General features: G+C 34.3%; 4 protein-coding genes across 6 annotated transcripts; 3 read left to right on the forward strand and 1 right to left on the reverse strand.

The window, feature by feature from the left end:
* Window positions 1-555: 555 nt before the first annotated feature.
* LOC114535859 (transcription factor AP-1-like) lies at window positions 556-3,730 on the reverse strand. Of its 2 annotated transcripts, XM_028557178.1 has the most exons (3): window positions 3,713-3,730; window positions 3,289-3,342; window positions 556-2,505 (listed from the first exon to the last, which is right to left on the reverse strand). In XM_028557178.1, the coding sequence occupies exon 3, from the start codon at window positions 2,468-2,470 to the stop codon at window positions 1,484-1,486; it is 987 nt and encodes a 328-aa protein (XP_028412979.1). In that variant the 5' UTR covers window positions 2,471-2,505; window positions 3,289-3,342; window positions 3,713-3,730; the 3' UTR covers window positions 556-1,483. The 2 variants fall into 2 exon arrangements, with proteins under 2 accessions (XP_028412979.1, XP_028412978.1); XM_028557177.1 differs by lacking the exons at window positions 3,289-3,342; window positions 3,713-3,730 and having other exon boundaries at window positions 556-2,635.
* Window positions 3,378-14,317, forward strand: LOC114535858 (mutS protein homolog 5-like). Of its 2 annotated transcripts, XM_028557175.1 has the most exons (28): window positions 3,378-3,480; window positions 3,726-3,903; window positions 4,180-4,303; window positions 4,538-4,618; window positions 5,883-5,948; window positions 6,255-6,379; window positions 6,563-6,672; window positions 6,809-6,844; window positions 7,009-7,091; window positions 7,489-7,534; window positions 7,620-7,758; window positions 7,963-8,025; window positions 8,103-8,171; window positions 8,247-8,303; window positions 8,414-8,486; window positions 8,607-8,716; window positions 8,910-8,990; window positions 9,074-9,119; window positions 9,201-9,242; window positions 9,552-9,648; window positions 9,832-9,921; window positions 10,336-10,462; window positions 10,544-10,693; window positions 11,048-11,122; window positions 11,360-11,503; window positions 11,763-11,900; window positions 12,220-12,293; window positions 14,194-14,317. In XM_028557175.1, exons 2-28 carry the CDS (start codon window positions 3,739-3,741, stop codon window positions 14,306-14,308), a joined length of 2,526 nt encoding a protein of 841 aa, XP_028412976.1. In that variant the 5' UTR covers window positions 3,378-3,480; window positions 3,726-3,738; the 3' UTR covers window positions 14,309-14,317. The 2 variants fall into 2 exon arrangements, with proteins under 2 accessions (XP_028412976.1, XP_028412977.1); XM_028557176.1 differs by lacking the exons at window positions 3,378-3,480; window positions 3,726-3,903; window positions 4,180-4,303; window positions 4,538-4,618 and adding an exon at window positions 5,431-5,763.
* Window positions 14,318-14,657: 340 nt separating this feature from the next.
* On the forward strand, window positions 14,658-15,781 carry LOC114535861 (ras-related protein Rap1-like). The gene has a single exon (XM_028557180.1). It carries the CDS (start codon window positions 14,766-14,768, stop codon window positions 15,348-15,350), a length of 585 nt encoding a protein of 194 aa, XP_028412981.1. The 5' UTR covers window positions 14,658-14,765; the 3' UTR covers window positions 15,351-15,781.
* Window positions 15,782-17,715: 1,934 nt separating this feature from the next.
* Window positions 17,716-21,085, forward strand: LOC114535908 (pre-mRNA-splicing factor 38A-like). The gene is made up of 9 exons (XM_028557245.1): window positions 17,716-17,853; window positions 18,097-18,256; window positions 18,622-18,743; window positions 19,122-19,207; window positions 19,400-19,441; window positions 19,592-19,669; window positions 19,747-19,811; window positions 19,920-19,973; window positions 20,207-21,085. The coding sequence occupies exons 1-9, from the start codon at window positions 17,724-17,726 to the stop codon at window positions 20,436-20,438; spliced, it is 969 nt and encodes a 322-aa protein (XP_028413046.1). The 5' UTR covers window positions 17,716-17,723; the 3' UTR covers window positions 20,439-21,085.
* Window positions 21,086-21,288: the final 203 nt, after the last annotated feature.

A 21,288-nucleotide genomic window follows, 5' to 3' on the forward strand; every position in this document is an offset into this window, starting at 1 on the left:
AAAGGCAGATTGAAGTAAACTAGAATGCACTATGGCAATTGAAGTCATATTGATTGTCCAGTCATTCTGATTCATACAACAAATGTAAATTGTTACTGTGGTAACAGTAACACACAAGCTATTTTAAATAATTATGGACAATATTATATCAATTTTTGTGGGGGGTAAAATGTTGGAATTAACTAGTAAATTTACTTGGTGCCTATAGCCATAGGGGATTTTTAGTGATAAGTCATCTGTTTTAATTTATTGTGTTTACAAATAACAATATGAGCAGAGGATGAGTCAGCCGCTAAGAACACATGATGCCACTCGCATTGCCGCTCAGCCTTTGTACAAAAGGTTATCGAAACAATTAACCTTACTATTTAGCATTTAAACTTTCTACCAGATTGTTTATCTACAATGTTCTTTCATTTTCCAAGGTTCATACCTTGTTTCCCGTAATAAAAAAAGCTTACCCATTACTTTGAAATCAAAGTTCAAACAAATTGATAGTTTATATACGTACTTTTAATACATATCTTCAGCAATTCTCATATAATCATAAATTAATACAATCTATTTATCAATCAAATTAAACATGCATATACTGTGTAATAGCTAAATTTAGAGGCATGTAAACCAGAAATAAAAAACATTCACAGACATACAAATAATGGTCAATGTAGGTGCAGGAAATTATAAAATTCAATATAGGTATAAATTTGATGTTAACCTATTCTAATATGGTGGTTAATGCAAATTATTCTGCTTTTAAAGGGCTTTAGGTTGAATTGAGGGTTTTTGATTAATTAAAGACATATTTGTGAGATGCACGTATATAAAAAAAAAACAAAAAAAAACAGCACAGTTGTTGGAAATATGTCTCATTGACAGCACTGTTTAGTATAATGTTATACAATATCAGAATACTGTATCAGTTATTTAAGTGAAAACTTTAAGAAAAAGCACTGCCGCCTACATCTCGTTTGAAAATATTTTCAAATATTTTTAAAAAATATATTGACACCAGAAATTTCTCATACCAAACAGTCCTACTGTGTCCTCTTAATTCTTTTCAAACAATTCAATAACAAAACTAATTGATGAACACGCTTTGTGCAAAATGAAATAAACTTTTCATTAGTTCATTAGAAATTTTATAATTTACCCATTTAGTAAATTATTAGTAGACTGTAGTTCTAATAAGGAATTAGAATTTCTAATAGGACAGCTTGATACTTGGTACTACAGTTTGTGTTTCAGTAGGGAAGGCACAAATAAAACATTTTGATTCTGGTTTACACACCTAACTAAATAATAAAGTTACACTATAAAAGCATTATGAAACATGCTTTATACACATAGTAATATTATGCATAATTACCTTTTTATCTTAGATAAAATAAAATACAGTGGTCAACTAGATGCACCACTTTTATAACTACACTTGACGAAAATATATTGTTAAAATAATAACATATCTTTACTCACAATATTTTTAGGTTGCTGCTACTGGGAGTACTTCACAACCACTTTTCATGTGATCCATAACCTGAAGTTTTAAATCACAAACCTGCTGTCTCAAAATGGAAGCAATATTACTTAATTCGTTATGTCTTTCTTTTAACTCATTTACAGTATCTTGCAAGTTAGATTCCCTTTCTAGTTTACGTTTTCGACATTTTGATGCCGCCACACGATTTCTGTGTTTCTTTCGTTCTGTTTTAACTTCTTCCTGTTGATGCAAGTCGATAGGAACTGTAGAAAGTTGAGTAAAACTTGTCGTAGCAACCGAGGTAATTTGGCATTGTTCTGGCGCACTTTGAGAACTACCCTGTACTGGTTCCACCAATAATTGCGCTGCTGTTATATCATCCTGTTCATTGTTCCCTATTCCTGTTTTCACTCGAACAACCGAAGAATTTCCAACCGTTCTCATGTGATTTGTCGTTGTTACGGGCAAAGTTAGGCTGGCTGGAGTTTTTAGTTGAAAACCACTGCTTGTGTTGACAAAATTTGTACTTGGATACAAAGTGTTCGGTAGAGTGGAATTGCATTTTATAAACGGATATGATGACCCATTTACTGGTTGATGGTTTATCCCAATTTCATTTTCAAGAGCCGTTTTTGTGGTAGTGTTATTATTGTTAGAGATTATAGTATTTAGTGTCGAAGCAATGGGCTCGTTGTTCGACTGTGTTGTAGTTTCTTGTCTCATTTTATTGAGAGCATCTTCAAATCCTCGTACATATTGTTCTTGCTGTTCTTTCACAGTAAGATCTGAAGCTCCTTTTATTCGTCTGTACTGTTTTGGGGTCGGAGTAGCGCTGCCAGCAGTAGCTAGGATAATTCTTTCGAGTTCTGGCGAATCAAGCTTCAACTTTATCAAGTCAGGTGAAGTAAGAACCGCATTATTATTGTCTTGTTTTTTAACTTTGCTTGTTAAATCAAGCTTCAATCTTTTCTTGTCATATACTGACATCATGAAATTATCTTCGCTCCTAGTAAAATCTCGTCTTTCTGTATCAAAAAAGGATAAAATATCCATGAATGGCGAGCAACTTGCTGCCTGCTTTCGAGCAAACACCAAAATCGATATATCGTTTTACCTCCGACTTTTATCGGATGAAAGCGGAATTTACCGATTTCGCTCGGAATTCGCTTTAAGAAGCTCGTGTATTTTTAGAATGTGACTTACCTATTTTTGATTGGTTAGTTAAAATGGGCGGTGGTGTGCGTTCTGCAATATGATAGGCTTTGAACGGAATATAACGATTCTATTATCAAGGCTGACGACATCGTCTAAATATTGTCTGGGAAAATGTGATATTGTCATGGAAACATCGTTTGTTATTAATTTATTACCCGGAGTAGTTTCGATATATATTGCAGCATAACATAGTAAATGCATTTTGCGTCGTAAGGTAATACACACTGAGTGGTAATGCAGCAAACCGTTGATTATAGACTTAATACCTCTCCACTATTTAGAGTAACAGAAAGCAGTAGGATTATTTCCCTTTCGCGCATGAAAATTTTTATTACTTGCATGTCGATTAGGTGTTTGCCCGGTCAGCATGAGGTCCTGACGTATGCAAATTTCAGTTTCATACGGAAGTTTAAAATTGGATGGTAAAATATTATTTTTAAACAGCTAATTCCGCCTTCGTGGTCATGCTAAATGATTAAAAAAGCTGGGCATTGACTAATGAAAATCCTTTTTTCTGTTTGTATTCTATGAATATTTTTCGGTAATGGTTTTTCTGCAGTTATTACTCTTTTTTGTACCAATTTGTAACAAACCTTTCTAACTGCAACTTGGGTAAGATTCACGTCTTCCTATCGGGGTTCGTAAAACTAGAGAAAGGGAAACATGAAATGTTTCTCAACCTTTATTCCCCAACTTGGAAGTAAATACCATAAATACGTAAATATTCAAGTAAAATATACCAAGAGACGAAAAGATTGAAAGAGCTCGCAAAGCAGCAACCGCAGGTAAAAGCAGTTAAAGCACTGGGGAGTGTGGAGTGGGGGCGAGCGGCTGCCACTGGACGCTGCACTACGGCGGGAAATTTAATACTTCTTTCCTTTATTTTAACAACTATGTACGAAGACAGTACGAATGATAAGAAGCATTGTTTTATTATTTCTTAAAATATTGACTAAATAGGAAACGTACAAAATATTTCTCATAGCTCTAAAAAAATAACGTTCTTTATTAAATTACCGGTTTACCGAAGAAGGTGAAGGGCGATGATTTCTAACCCCTTGAAGTCCAGCACCAAGGTAACACCAAAAAGTTCAAGATGGCCTGGAGATAAAGCTAATATATCATCAGTTGATTTAAACGAGAGCGATGTGGGCCACAAACGAATGGTGAATTATCTGACGTCTGATTCTGAAGAGGAACAGGATGAGGTGCTTTTTGAATACTATGTTTTACTATGTTTTATACTATGCCAAATTCATGATTCACAATTATTTAAATATATGAGCACCTTCAATATGGGTGCATATGCAAAGTGTTAACACAGAGTTTGGGGGTATTCAGAAGAAATGTCCTTATTGCCAAGTTTTTTTTCAGGGTAACCTAGAGTACCAAAGTTTGGCTGTCCCTATCAACTAAAACTATCTGTGACTCTGACTAATTTTTTCCACCTATACAGTGCAACAAGATTAAACATTATTTTAAAGGTGATAATGAGTGCAATATGGTCTGGTGGAAAACTTGGTAGTGCTTATTATGATGCTGGTTCTGCACAATTGTTTATGCAGATGGACATTTTAGAAACACAAGATTTTCAGTTTCTAAAACGATGTAAGTATATTAGTCTCAAAGACATAAAGCTGACCTGACCCAGTCAATCAAATCAACAAGAAATCCGGCCATAGTCTGAGGTGGCAAACTTGACTAACCAGGTTTGCTCTGACCCATAGGTTCCTTATTAGAAATAGTTTTATTTTATGTATGTTATTGAACATACAAATTGTCATGTACAATGCCCAATTTACAATCAGATTAATTAAAATTCAAAGAACTTGCAATTTCTAGTAATTATGCAGGTGAAACCCACCACAGTTGTATCAAGTTCAAATCAAGATGAAAAATTCCTTAAAGTGTTACAAAGTGAAGGTAATTACTAGAAAATACCCAGTCTATTGTGGTATTGCCTCTGAAGACATTAACCTATAATCCCATGCAATATAATATGTGCCACCAAGACTTTTCAATCTTTATGACTTTATCCCCCATCCCCCTATTTCAATGTTGCATTTGGACAGTTAAAACTAAGGCCTCCAATAGTGGAAACTATCACTATCCAGTATCCAACATTGAAACAGTATACAGTAATATTAGACAGGTATCTGATACATATGCCAGTTGCACTAAAGTTTCATATGTTCCACATTATGACAAATTAACAATAAAACATTCAACAGATGTTGTTTAATGAATTAACACATGAAAGTATGTATGTAATTAACAGAACACAGAATTTGAAATATGTTGTGAAAGTTTCCTTTTTACCTTTGACACATTCGAATATCCGTCAACTCTCTAAATCAGGCAACATATTTGAGTACTGTTGCTGCAACCACTTTACGCTGGACTTTACCCCGTTTTATCATTCGTTTCACAAAATTTCTCTTCATTTTTGTTCCGCAGTCCTCGTACAATTTTTAACTCCAAAGTAAAACCGAAATTTCTTTACGTTAGTGCACCATATGGAATATTTAGTAACTGGGCAAACCCTATAATCAACATGCAAATTTAGATCAATGAATTAAGCACAGTTAATATTTTAGGGAAAAGCCTGCGCGAGGGTAACCCTCTGGCCGGGAATAACCCAGGTCATTGCAGTTATTTTACTGACTGTTGCATGACCTCAGCCGTATACGAATACTTGAACCTAGGTTGATTTGTGGGCTGTTCTCTTGTGCCAAAGTCGTATTACCCCTTGCATACGTACGTAAATGCTGCGCGTTATTCCATTATTACTATACTCTACCCACATACCAGCCGGGTTGTTTATTTCTCCACTGACCAGAATTGCTTCGTCATCACCGCAGATGATTATTTCAGTACCTGATTATTTCTAGCTACAGTATGGTTCATTGGTTTTGCTGAGTTTCAGTTATACGTATGGGCTCTGGCATTAAGGACTGCTTTCCACTGTCGTATTTTTTTACGCACGGAAAATTTTGAATTCTAGAACTAAGTTCCTTCGATTTATTCGCCCGGCTTCTTCAAATATGACAGAACGGCAGTGTATTCTGGTTTGGTTTATACCCTGTTTATTGAACGTCTGAATTTTGGCCATATTCCGTTTCGTATATCTTAATCAATCTGAATGATTTACTATATGACGGTACAATTAATATATCACTTTTTGTAGATGAAAACTCAGAAAAAACTACTGGAAATAATATACCAATGGAGATCCTACCAAGTATTGATTTTTGTAAGTTTTTGATATATGATGCGTCACCTGGGCTTAATCCAGTTCTCCACATTCATTTATTTAGGTAATGTAGCTACATATGTCATTTATTATTACTTTAGTCAGTAAAATATTAAGCTCGCATCATTCACTATATCGAACGCAATTGCCACCCAAATAATTCATGCAACATAAGAAATATCTCGGTTTCCAATTACCACCAGGCAAGTGATAAATGTACACATATGATATATCTCAGTTTCAGAATGAAGCATGGTAGTGTAATATTCCGTTTTGATGGTCGTCAACGGTAATATTTTTTCGTAGCGTTAGAAATCTGTAAAAGACGAATTTTGGCCCTGAATGTTCTACCAAGTTTGCCCCAACATTATACGGAAACTGAGCGAATGATGCACCTTGGATCAATCGTACCATTTGAAAATACTAATATGGTAAATTTTAATAAATGCGGCACTTCTCAGAAATTTGATTGCAACATTTAGGAGTAATCGGGGGTTGAACGTCTAATGATCACAGACTACTTCGGTGATAGAAGGAATGAAAAATAATCTTTAAATGATTATGAAATGAATATACATATAAACTCCTTACTCTTTATTTTGTTGATTTTGTAGGTAAAAGCAACAGGAGCATTGATCAAATATATCGACAAAAAAAGAATTGGAGTTGAATTAGAAGATATTGAGACCAAAGTTCCCATTCTCGCATTAAAGACGTTTTCATTGTAAGCAGTACAGGACTGTGATAAATAATATTGATGAGAGGCACGCCTGTATACATAGAATCTAAAGAGACCATAATGATAACTAGAGGCTAGAGCGCGGTTTTTCTGACCATTCTGTTTCTTTTAAACAATCTAGAGAGGACGCAATGATGATTGACGAGAACACTTACAGGTGAAAAATGTAGTTCTGATTATTATCAATATCATGCACAGCGTGATTTTATTTAGTTTCTTTTGAACCTTTCTGAATACAGTTAGTAGTATGATAGAATTGTTTGTTTAATATACGATTACTTCTCAAACTAAATGGTTCGCCCAATTTTTAATTGAATTCAGTGCGCTGCAAATCTTTCAAAAGGAATCCCATCCGTCAGCTTTTAAAGGCGGTTCAGGTGCTAAAGAAGGTCTCTCACTTTTTGGTAAGCCTACACTGATCAGTTGAAGTACATGTAGTCTGTCTTTCATCTTGCCAATCTTTCAATTCTGAAGATGTATACACAGTTGTGTCCTACAGATTATTTTCCCTTTCTAAACTTACATTTCTGGGGCCGGTTGTATCAAGCTCGTTTAGCTTAAACGGTGGATAAGCTCAAAATAGAAAGCAAGTTTATCGTTTTAATCAACAAGCAAACTAAATGTTTTTAACCATAATACAAAGATATTGTTTACAACTACATATTCAGTGCATAATATTCAAGTTCACTCATTCAAGAGAGATGTAAGAGTGTTATTTAATTTTGACTTATCCACCGTTTAAGCTAAACGGGCTTGATACAACCGGCTCCTGATATGGAATATTAATAATCATCTTTTTAGGCATGATGAATATGACCAAGTCTGTTATTGGTAGTCGCTTGTTAAGGTATAAACACTTCAACTTTCGACATGAATTTAATATAGCTACCGTATATATAGTGAAATTGTTAAGTTTGTTATCTTTCAACTAGAGTTTGGTTTCGTCGACCAACGACCAACATGGACGTTTTAAAGCAAAGACAAAAGGCTATAGCATTCTTTCAATCTCCACAGAATGCGGAAAACACAACGTCAATTCAAGAGTGTTTAAAACATATTAAATGTATTTCCGTAAGTTAGTTTGCTAATACTTTTTGATAGCTTTGATGACTGTTTTCGCGCGAACCGGAGCGAATGCGTGAATAACAAATAAAGATGGATATAGGGCAGATTACGGCTATAACATTACAATCTCATCCCTGACCTGAATCCTGCATGAGCTCGTATATTAGAAACGAAATACCTCACGTACAAAGCGTAAATATTTCTTTATAGCGAACGTTAGTCAGGATGGCTTCCGCACAAGCATCGATTGGTGATTGGCAATCCTTATATAAGGTTCTGACTCCATGAAATGTGTATCGATCATCATTGCACTTGCTTAATTCAGTTAGGAACATTTTATCTTTATACAGACAGTCTACAATGCAATATACATCTCCAACATGTGCAAAGCAATACCGGATGTACAAATTGCTCAGAAGGTAAACACTTTTATTGGAATCTAATTTAAAAATAAGGATTACAAGTAAAACATATCATTAATCTTATTCCTTCAGATTGCCCGAGACTTTTCTGAAGATCTTCACAGGATTGCTTCTTTGATTAACAAAATTGTAAGGGTGAAAAAAAGTTTTTTTAAAAACTGAACATCCTATTTGGGATCATACCGATCCCAAATACTGTAATCATGTTTATAATTTGTCCTTGTTTGCATCTTTGCAAGGTTGATTTCGATGATTCTACGTCCCAAAACAGATTTGTAGTTAAACCTGGAGTCGATGAAAACCTTGATGAAAGTAAGACACCTGTAATTTTGTTCTAATCTGTTCTTGAATCTGAAAAAATCTCTGTAGCTTGTGATTATCAATACTGCATGATGCATGATTGCAATTTGGTTGGTTTGTATAAACTTTTAGAGAAACGAACATACAATGGTCTGCCAGATTTCATGACGAAAGTTGCACAAGAAGAACTCAGCAAACTGGACGCATCAATTACAGAATGCAACATTTTATACCTGCCTCAGGTACGCATATTCGTGAACGTATCATTGGCATACTGTCACATGCAATAATTAGGCGCATAATGACAATCTCATGCAGTAATTGAAACATATTGAGCTCGTAGATATCTATTGCATGGCTTCTCTCTCTGTTTGGTTTTTCCCCTTTCACCATGACTTCTTTTAGTATCTATTATCTATTCTTACAATATTTTAGCTTGGTTATCTTTTGGCCATCCCTAGAACAGAACAAATGAAGGAAGAGAAAGATTTTGAGATGGAAGGATTAGATTTTGTTGTTAGTCTTTACTCTCTTAAGAACATACTTCACGTTTTGGCGTCGTGTTAACCAACATAAGAAATAACTTATTCTTGTTTTAGTTTTTCTCAGATAATACAGCACACTACAAGAGCGCTAACACCAGAGGTATAAAAAACTAAGAACTGTGAGATTTTGGATATCTCATTACAACATTGTAGTTAACCTTGCTTTCCTCATCATTTGTAGAACTGGACCGTCTCTTAGGCGACACCTTATGTGAAATAACAGGTATAACATATGGTTTACTGGAATAAAACTTTTTTTTCCTCCAAATGGGGATTGCATTTCTTACAATGGCAGAATCAGCTCGATAACTGGGAGGATTAATTAATCCATACTTCGTATTCCACAGTACGGTAAATACGTAACCTATAGTCCTATATATGTTCCAATTATCGTGCAGAGTCACAGTCCTGCTCTCAGACGCTGTTGATTTTGGGATTTAGCTGAAAAACTCATAGTTACACCTCAATGTGTCTCAATATTTTATTGCAATATGTGATCGAATATTTTTTGTGTTTTTATATTTCCCTATAGATCATGAAACTGCTATTATGCACAGATTACAAAGTATTGTGTTGGAACATACTGATTTACTTCTTAAAGTTATGGAGTACACAGCTGAGCTTGACTGGTAATGTAGTGTATGTCAGGATATTAATTATCATTATATCAGGGTGTATAATATATGGGTATAGAGGTAATTATCTCTACTAAATGACAACTATAAGGACAACTAAAGGACAACTATATAAAGGACAAGAAAAGTGATTTACAACACGTCTCGAGGAACCAATATATGTATTTTCAATTTTAGTTTAATTGCTCTATCTGTGCATGCTAAAGAGAACAACTATGCGTGTCCAGAAATGACTGAAGAAAATCTTTTGAGCATTAAAGCAGGAAGGTTTGTGAAATAGCTTTGCAGTCAATTGAAGACTTAAATATGCTATACTAAAAACTATGACCAGCCGAGAGTTTAAAAAAGTAAAATTAAAAATAAATTTCGAATAATAAGTAGGACATCTTGAGAGTCAAAATATGGACACGTGCGCGCTCTCTCTCTCTCTCTCTCTGTGTTGTATCATAGACAATCCAAAAGACAAAGATTGTATGCGTTGTAAAGTATTGTATATTTCATTCTGTATTGATTCATCTTTTTACTCTCAAGATGTCCTGTTTATTCGGAATTTGTTTTTTACTTTATATGCTCTACTATACAGGTGGAAATAATTAAGATGACCTGCACTGTCAAACAATGAAAGTTCTTTTGGATATATTTACCGTATTCCCGCACGAGGAAATTGATTTTTTTCATTAGACACCCTTTGCAAGAGATTTACGTCACTCCCTTTGTCGCAAATGACACTCAAGTCGATAAAGAAAAATCCCGGATGAAAATATTAACTGGACCAAATGCAAGCGGGAAAAGTGTGTATCTGAAACAGGTAATGCCCATGATGAAAAAATTGTGCTCCGAAAAGTTCGCTGAAATATTGCTACATATGTTGGATCTCATTTTATTATAGGTCGGTTTGATAGTATTTTTAGCACATATTGGTAGCTTTGTTCCTGCTGAGTCAGCAACTATTGGTATAACTGAGAGAATATTTACTAGAATTCATACTCGTGAGACGGTGTCAGTGGGATTGTCAACATTTATGATTGATCTAAACCAGGTATATTCAAGTCAATACAAGACTGCGGTCCTCAGTCAGTGCTTGTTCTATTCACTTGACTACTGAGCAGCTATGAAGTGCACAGCTGGTTAAGCGAACGTATGGACCAAAACGTTTACGACTGACCCACTGATTTTTTTTAACTAAACCTACGTCTGGTGGCGGTGCATCCTCGATTTCTGATTGCATAAGAGAATATCCCGAAGACCCCGAACTGATAAACTTAATTTGCATTGTATTTAAGCTTTGCATGCTGCTGAAGTTCTATTCACTGTGTTAAAAAACTTAAAAAGCTCGATCAGCTAACACAAGATGATTATTTTAATGTAGCTATCTACTTTCCGTACGTTTCAGATGGCTAGTGCTGTTCAATTCGCAAGTGAAAGATCTCTTATACTCATTGATGAGTTTGGAAAGGGGACAGCAACGGTCAGTCATTAATTTCCTATTAAACAGAACACATGCATGTGTCCGCAATCCACATGCATACACAAATTTATTTTATATTCCTGACATAATTGAAAGCGACTTATTTCCTTTCAAATATGAAGTTTGACATAGTTATTTCAGGTGAGAATACAACGGGATAAAACTAAATTTGATTATAATGATTTACCAGATACCTTTCTAAACTTTATTTCGCTGACTTGTTTAATACTATTTTAGGTTGACGGGCTATCGTTGTTAACAGCGTGTTTGAAATATTGGTTATCTGCTGGAAACCGTTGTCCTAAAGTCCTGGTGTCTACTCATTTCCACAGCATTATCCAGCAGAAACTATTGCCTCTTACTCCTCTCCTACGATTCCAGGTAAAAATTAATTTATATAAGTTTAATTAGAGGATTAGAAGAGTCTTTGTGGTATAGAGAGGATTTTTAGGACTGCGTTCAGTACGGCTAAATTCGGATGGCATACTTATAGGAAGCCTCAGTATATATAGACTGTTTTTCATTTACAATTGCGTATATAGAAACGCTCATAATGTGAGGCTTAACAAAGTTCACTGCTCTACACATAACATATATATCTTTTCAACGCTCAGATTTCACTACATAATTTCATATTCAGACGATGGAAACAATGCAGAATGGTGATGAGTTAGTTTTTTTATATCAACTTGTTGATGGATATACGAACACAAGTTACGCGTGTCATATAGCTGCTTTAGCTGGTATCTCAAGTGATTTAGTACAACGTGGTCATGAGGTGCGTGTTTATTGTTTTTGATCGGTTTAAATGTGCTTCAGAGTTCAGACTTGCTGACCAACACGTTTCCGAGGGAAATTTGGTTTCTAGCTCAAGTGGGCTAAATACATGGATTAGATTAATTATTCACCTTTCTTTTAACCATGCATGCATCCTGAAAGATAACGCCCTTTAGTTTGTCAAAAGCCTATATATTAACGAGAAAAAATGCGTTATAGTTATCATACGACTCAACGCATATATTTATTTGCATAATGCATGCATATAATGTGTTGAAAACTGATAAATGTGAATTATTCTCTATTTATCTTTTCTTAAGATCCTTGATCTAATTCGAAACAACAAGGCGGTAAAAAGGAAAGACAGTAAAAAGAACGAAGAAGAAATGCAGAGGTTTGAATATTAATTTGTGTATTTTGCCAGCATGCATGTTGCATGCGATAATCTCTGGAGATAGGTCCGGCTTATTGCAATCAAATTTAGGCTGCATGTTCATGTATTTATAGCAGATATTTGATATGAATATTTCAGTATTTCCTCCTAAGGTAACCGTGGTTGGTAAATATATTTGTTATAAAGGAGTATTAAGATGTAACAATTTACCGAAAAATACGCATTGCGACTTTCTTTAACTTCCACACTTTTCTCGAAACGTCGCACTGTTCTCTATAGCGTACTGTCTTCACCTTTCGTTGTTACTTGTTAATTAATTAAACACATCTGATAATTGATCTGATAATGCTTTCTAAAATAAGAGATATAAATGTTTCGGTTTTACATCGACCTGTTGCAATAAAACAAGCGCAATCTGCACTTATTTCATTCAATCAATTGTTTTTTTGCCGTAGGTAATAAAAGATCATAAAACAAAATTGACATCCTTATCCGGTTGTAGGCGTACATTATTACGTATTACTGTGGTTGCTAACTTCCTGGTTAAAGTGTTTGGTGCATGACTTAAGTGGAAGATTTCTGATAAAATTCCTTTGATAAAAAAGTATTTTACTGAAATTATACTTGGTTATATAGTAAAGCAAATTATACTTGCATGGTTATATGGTTATAGTAAACCAAGTAATTTGTTTATATGGTTTATAGGAAACCATATCTTCAGCAGAGTGTTTCTATTGCGCCACACGCATGGGACTAGACATGAGTACACGTTCATTTATAAATAACTCAAAAGATAAAATACAATTGTGAACAAAATGTCATCAATCCAAAGCTTTATAGTCCATAAGCGATGCTATTCATCATTGTCAATTGGTTAAGACATACCTTTGACTAAAAGAATTTGAAACATTTCTAACCTTATGACCCTCATAAGTAAAACTCAAGCTGTTTCCTTTGCCACAACTTCCTGGGAAGACCTAATGGCTATATAATATTGTGTTGAAATTTCATCGAAATTGGTCCTGAAATCTGAATAACATGCATGATATATATAATCGTATATATATATTTAATACTCCTCTGTATTTGGTTTATTTTATCTTTGAAGAAAATTGTTGTGTTCCCTTATTACGACAGTCGTACCAATAGGCAATAATATTGATCTTCCTGGAATTGATCATATGAATTGCTAGAAGTTAGCAAAAAAACTTTGAGATTTACGGGACGCTTCTGTTGACACGACTGCACTGCACACTCCCTTTTATTATGTTCCAGCATCGCATGGGAAATCAATACTTCAAAATTCGAATAGTTGTTATTATTATTATTTTAATATTATAGAGGATAGTGGTAGATATGTTTAGGATTATCTTTGAAAGGGAAAGTGATGGAATGGGGAACATCAGGGAAAATTCAGAAGAAATATCAGTCTGGGAATATCGGGGAATAACCATTTCCATATTACACATAATTAAAATTAAAGATTACATATAGCAGAAGGGTATCTTGACAAAGTTTACTTAGAGCTACAAAAACAACATTTCTTTTATTACAACATCATCGGTTTGATTTCCTCAAGAAGGTGTTGCTGACTGCATACCCAGCTAGCACAATCACGTTGTATTAACGTTCGTCGAACGTTTGGACAACGTTCATTTTTAACGTTGGGTCAACGTTTTTTTGTAAACTCGTAGGAACGTGGTATTAACGTTAGGATAACGACATAAGGTATATACATCAGCTACTTTGCCGTGTTCACGACAATTCTATATTCATACGACTAAATGGAAACCAGGATTTATCCATGTTCTAATTGTGTTTTATTGTTCTAATCGTTTTTTTACCGGTTGCACCATGCACCTTCCTCCGCAGAAATGTTCACCATTTATATTTTCTGCAGATACTGTGGAATCGTTAATGAATTCTTGGGACTAGATTTTGAAAGTGCAGATGTCACATTATTTATGAAAACACTTCTTACGTCACAAACTGGACAAGACCAAAACCGCAAGTAGCTTACTTTGTACTTGTTAAATAATTTATTGATATATTTTTTTACTCCTTTTGACGTTTTGGTGAACTTTTAATTTCAAAGCCCTTTGCTAGAGGAGGAACAGAAATGTCTGACACAAACAAAGTGATTTATTAACATGTAAATTTATCAATCCAATTGCGTTTAAAAATAAAACAGGATTACAGGATGGTGTTAAAACGTTAACAACATTTGAGTTTAAACAACGCTGGAAGAAAGCGGATGTGAATGATTTGTAATATTATATCAGTTCGTAACCATGAGGTCATTCCGGATATGAATTAGATATACACCCAGAATGATTATGTATAAGTACAAGTGATAAATATGTTTGTATTCAGTCTGCTCAGCGTTGCGTGAGGAAAACATATTAGTGTTAGTGTAGCCTAGCGTGGGGATTGTATTACATATCCAGTCATTAAGCGCGTGCCGCGTGCAAAATGAAAAAGAATGGTATACGATCAACAATTTTTAATTATAAGTTCGTCGTTTTTGGTTCCGCTGCTGTGGGCAAGTCGTCTCTTGTCAGAAGACTTGTTCATGATGAATTCAGAGCTAAATATACTCCAACAGTTGAGGATATTTACAGATACTTCTTGCAGTCAAATAATCGCCTTTGCAATTTAACCATCGTGGATACTGGAGGAACACACGATTTCCCAGCAATGAAAGAACTTTACATCAAAGATTGTGCTGCTTTTATACTTGTGTTATCTGTTGATGATCAGAAATCATTCGAACAATTTCGGAAAGACGTTCAAAGTATCCTGGTGTATCGGCCTACTGCGAAAATATTGACAGTGGTAAATAAAGTTGATATCCAAAATAGATCATTTTCATCTTTACAAGTGATAAGGTACATGGAGAAACAAAGAACAAGATATCCACAATTTCAGTATAAATATTTAGAGACATCTGCTGAGAGAAATATGAATGTTCGTGAGATATTTTATGAAGCTGTTGAAATAATAACACCTGGGTTCAAAGAACAAAAAAAATCCCGTCATACTTGTACAATCTTATGAAAACAATCACTTAAATGCAAAAATAGTGCCAGTGGCACTGTTCTGGCACTGTATATATACACGCAAATACATGACATGTACTGCTTCGTACAATTTGATTTAATTTACTCGTATAGTTCAGCATCAACGCAATTTTATTGGAGATTAAGATATACAGTGTAAAAGTAATAAAAAATATTGCCGTACAGTGTAGAGATCATTTTAAGTATGTTCTTCGTTAAAATGTGCTGTAAATCTGTAAATATGATGAATTGCTGATGTATTGGTATTTGTATGTTGTGCAGGTGTGGTGCAGAATAGTAATTTGATCTAATAACCCCATTAACATGCCTGAACATGGCTTCTATTGTGAAATATTGTATATTTTGTAAAATGATGTACATTTATGATTGTATATATAAAAAGGAATATCAAGTTTATTAAATGAACAAAGAAATGGTTATGTGCTCGTTGTCCACATTTTTCAGATCTACTTGTGAGGCATGTGTTTTTCATAATTTAGGCCCGCACAATGACATTCTCTTAATTATGGCGTTAACATCACGTTTTGAACAAAAAGTGAATATGTTTTGTACGATTCCTTGAGATCCCAGAGTGAATGCTTGATTAAGCCAGTTTCACCTACGCTGATCATTGTTTTGCACGATGTGAGGGGTCAAATAAAGTCCCCCACGTCTGCGACCACCCACTGCGAGTTTGCTGTTTTCACTAACTGAAAATCTCTTTACACTTTTTCGTGAAGGAAATTATCATTATTATGTCCATGAAAATCTGAAAAGACAAGTAAAGCTTTTTGATTTTGTACAGTTCAATGCAGCCAGCTCAGTTCAAATCTTGGAAAATTTATACACATGGCAATGATGGCATTCTTAGCGATTCGTGAATTCTTAGAGTTTTGAGGCTTAAAGTAATTAAAACACACGTCCAGACAAGATACTTATTGTTTTATAGAAAAAACTGCCACTTATAAGCTGGAACATGGGCGCGCGCGTGTATAGTTTGTTTCTGTTTGCAGAACATTGGTTCACATTAATGGGTAATTTTCTGCAATGTTTTATTGCCTACGATCAATGAGAAAACTTTAAACTAAGGATCAAAATAAGTGTGTCCCTGACTCCCTCGCCTGCTTCATGTTTGGCAAACGGTGATACTGAAGCGTGATCGTGTGCCAACGATGACGTCAAGGAAAGACTCGTGTTACTAATCCAACGGTAATCCTACACATACATCAAATAAAATTCTCGAAAGACAAAATATGTAACTTTTCCGTTCACACTTTGCAAAGACAATTGCAAAGATAACTTGTCTTTGCTATCATCATCACTGGGATACCTTTATTCTGCCCACACGTTATAGCCTCGTGGGTGGAGAACTCTACCTATCAGGCTCACGCTGAAACGAATTGTGACACATGAGATCGCTTTCATCGTGCTTTCATCGATAATTTTAAATAGTTTTCAAAGGTTTTCACGCACACTTTGTGTATCGCGTTTTAATCAAAACCCACAAATTTACCAATCACCAGTCTCTTTTGATAAACCAAGCAAAATTTTAGTTCGGAATGTAAATATGGGGTAAAATCCATCAAGTGTGTCCTGGTTGATGAAGACAGGACTAAGTAATATTGTGCTGCATCCCGTGCAAATATGGTTGTTAACAGTTGCAAGCTGAACCGCTTGAGGGAGAACTATTTTTTAAGTTTTAAAGTTCCGCAATAAATTTTCTACTCTTAGGGAAAAAGATTAGGTAAGATATATATTCTATAACTCAAGTGGTAAGAAATATATCTGTAAACTCAAGTGGTAAAAAATATATCTGTAATTCAAGAGGTAAAATATGTATCTATAACTCAAGAGGTTAAATATATATCTTTAACTCAAGAGGTAAAATATATATCTTTAACTCAAGAGGTAAAAAATATATCTGTAACTCAAGAGGTAAAATATATATATCTATAACTCAAGAGGTAAAATATATATCTATAACTCAAGAGGTAAAATATATATCTATAACTCAAGAGGTAAAATATATATCTATAACTCAAGAGGTAAAATATATATCTATAACTCAAGAGGTAAAATTTTTATCTACAACTCAAGTGGTTAACCCAGTTGTTGGTACTACCACTATCCGCCACTTTCGAAAATAGGAAAAATAAAAAATATAGCACGTAGCATTACGAACTCTGCAAGAGGAAAGGTTATAAGTGCATAGTATCAACCGTGAGAATAGCAGCTCAAATTTGCGTGGTAAATGGTAATTTAAACGCGAGAAATTTTTCGATAAAGTGTAATGACAAATTGGCGAAAATTTTTTTGCGTTCAAATTATCGCGACAATTTACGCTGCTTTTGAGTGAGGTTCAAGAATCAAGATGGCGAACAGAACAGTGACTGATGCTAAGTCAGTAAAAGGGACAAATCCGCAATATTTAGTTGAAAAGATTGTTAGAACTAGAATATACGAATCGAAGTATTGGAAGGAACAATGTTTTGCTCTAAGTGGTAAGTTAACACGCGAGAAATCTATTACGTCTATCTACTGCATCTATTTGATTGTATATAAATCATTATTATTTGTTATAAAATTATAGTATATGTTATTAAAATGTTGTGTATCTTTGTTGACTGGTGTATTCAAATAATTTTTATTCATTGCAAATATCAATAGAACAAATAGAATAGTGTTTTAAAAATCTTTGTTATCCATTGATTCTTAGCATAAAAATTTGATCTTATGTAATATAGCTGAACTCTTGGTTGACAAAGCAATGGGTCTGGAATTCATTGGTGGAACATATGGTGGAAATATTAAACCAACACCATTTCTTTGTCTTGTTTTGAAAATGTTGCAGATACAACCAGAAAAAGAAATTGTTGTGGAATTTATCAAAAATGATGATTACAAGTAAGAAAGTAATTATTATTATTATTTATTTAAAATGGATCATTGATTTAGCTAATAGCCATGTTTCAAATTGTCATGTCCTATGTGTGAGGTCATAACCTGTGAATCGACTTTTTTCTTGCAGAAGTGTTTTGTCTATTTTAGGCAGTTGTTATACCACATTTGATGCTCAATGATAAAACACTTATTGAATTCGGTTTTCACATGATATGAAGAATTATTGGTTTGTCATTATCAACCTCAGACTTCAGCTTCGGTTGATAACCACAAACTTTGGCTTGATAATTCTTCATATCATGTAATATCAATAAGTTTTGTGTTTATACCATGTAGAAGGTCTTCACTTTATACATATTCTACTCTAGATATGTTCGTGCTCTTGGTGCAATGTATATGAGGCTTGTTGGAACATCACTTGATGTCTATAACTATCTTGAACCTCTTCTTAATGATTACAGAAAGCTCAAAGTTCAAAATAAAATGGGAGGTAGGCAAATAAATAACACGGCAAATAATTAGATTTAATATACAAAAGCAGTATCTCATATGCATGGTAATTTTTTTGACAATGAAAAATACAGTTATATATAATATAAAATTTATTCAAGAATGTCTACAAGATGCATCAGTAGGTTTCAAGTTTCAACCTCTCACTGTGCATCAAAGGAAGCATGTTTCAGGACTGCCTTCAGATATTTTGAAGTCTAAAGTTTTGAACTAAAAATTAACAATGGGTGAATGTTGGTAAGACAGGGAATATATATTTATTACCCTTGTTCACTAAGTAGCATTTCAGAAAAACATGGAGCAAAAGGGAGCATTCATGCATGCTTCCAGCCATAACCTTCTAATTTAACATGTTTAGTTTTTGAGCTTACCCATATTGATGAATTTATTGATGAATTATTACGAGAAGACAGAGTTTGTGATGTTATATTACCAAGAATACAGGTAATGAATTTTTGTTTTAATTACAATTTTTTCATTAGTGGGCTTTCTACACACATTACAAAATTGCCTATGAATGTTGTTTTTTGTAAATATTTTTATGTGAATTTTTTCATTCACTGTTGATATACTGCATTTGGATGAGAAGAAGACACAGATTCTTTTTTCTTGACAAAATATTTATTCTACATTTAGAAACGTCATCTTTTAGAAAGTAGTAATCAGCTGGAACCAAGGGTAAATATTTGTGGATAAGTTAATAAGCGAAAGATTTCAAAGTTTATTGAGCAAAAGCAAATCTCAGGTTTTAATGAAAGTAAATGACTCGATTAAAAAAGGTGTGATGCATTTCAAGCCGTATAGTATATTATCTTTTACAATTTAAAGCGAAGTGCTTTAGAAGATGATTTGGATGATCTGGAATCAGAAGAAGAAGATGATGAAGAAGAAGAAGAAGAAGAAAGAGTAATTTTCATTTTGTTATTTGTAACACAAAATTAGAGTTTAACAGCTAACGTACAGTCAATTCGTGTTTGTTCTAGATACGACGTCACAGATCACCGACACCCGACAGACATCGTAAACGTCGTCGTTCACCAAGGTCAAGGTAAACTGAGAAAGAAATTATGAGAAAGAAAGATTATCCGAGTCACTAACATTTGTGAAGTGTTCAAAATGTCTGACTAAGAAGCTTGATATTGAATTTTTTTGTTAGACGAAGTCATTCACGTTCTCCTCGACGAAGATCAAGATCTCCTCGCAGAAGAAGGTGAAATATTTGAACACGAGTTGTTCCAATGTAGTTTTAAACTACGATATAACCGCCAGGACACGGACGTTCTCCGTGATCGTTTAACTGCAATAGATATTCCAGCTATAGAATCAAAACGATTGTGCATTATCAAAACGATGTGGGATTTTTTCTATTTTTTACTATCATTAGTAAAATAGCCGGGGTTTTTCATAATATTCTGTCTTTATCGTTCTCTGTGTTAATTTTAGTAATTCCCCTCGTCGTCACCGACATCGAAGTCGAAGTCGATCCCCAGCTCGCCGTCATCATTCGCCGTCACGTCGTCATCGTCGTCGTTCCCAGTCCCGTTCCCCGTCACCTCACAAGTCAAGGAAATCTAGCAGACGAGAAGGAAAGTCAGAAGTAAACCAAGAAAGTATGGAAATCGAGGAAGCCAACGCACTGAGAGCGAAACTTGGACTAAAGCCTTTAAAACCGTGACGATTATATTTTTCTGCGCCATCAACATTCCACTGTTTGTGTTAGTCTTAATGCGTTACTTTATGAAATGTTCGCACATTTTATGCAACTCTACAATTCAGTTAAAATACCAAATTCCCTTATTCAGTATCAGTAAGGTTTTTTGCGTGAGAAATGTTTATACATTGGGAATACATTTACTCTCGTAAGTCAAAATACTGAACCATAAGGCTAGACTTTGTTGGAGCAATAACTTTACTTTAGATGGACTCTGAATAAGAAATATAAATAGAAACCCAACCATTCAAGAAAAGTCATGTTGTCGTTCAAATCTCACGTTTCTTGTAGTGATGGGCGATTACCAATTACTTGGAAATAATCGATACTTCATAATGCGTTTTTATTACAGTCCTTGCACTGGTATTCTTTCTTTTCAACATTTATATTGTCATATAACCTCCTCAACCTTTTATATTGCAACCATGCAAATTTTGATGAGGGGTATTTGCATAGAGCGACCATACAAAACCATGCATCGATAATTCATTCAAATTCGCAAGTCAACAGGTCTGTTTGGAATGAGCTGCAATTTCTCATGCTGAGTTGGATGATATTTTCAGACTTTTGAAGGGCGATGGGCTTTAATGAAGGACTGGATTACGGAGGGTAAATTACGGTGAAGATGTGGGTGAGTTAGTGAGTGTGAGACTTGTAATTTTTTAATACTTCATAAAACAAAATATTATATAAAAATGTGTTTAAAAATATTATTGATGTATTGCATGGTCAAAATGTTTAAATGTTAGAATGTTTAACTGTTAGTTTTTCATGCAAGCAAGTAATACTGTAATGCTAATTGTCAGGTCACGCC

This window comes from Dendronephthya gigantea, unplaced genomic scaffold (genome assembly GCF_004324835.1).
Source record: "Dendronephthya gigantea isolate DGI-Jeju-01 unplaced genomic scaffold, DenGig_1.0 000127F, whole genome shotgun sequence".
Taxonomy (NCBI): domain Eukaryota; kingdom Metazoa; phylum Cnidaria; class Anthozoa; order Malacalcyonacea; family Nephtheidae; genus Dendronephthya; species Dendronephthya gigantea.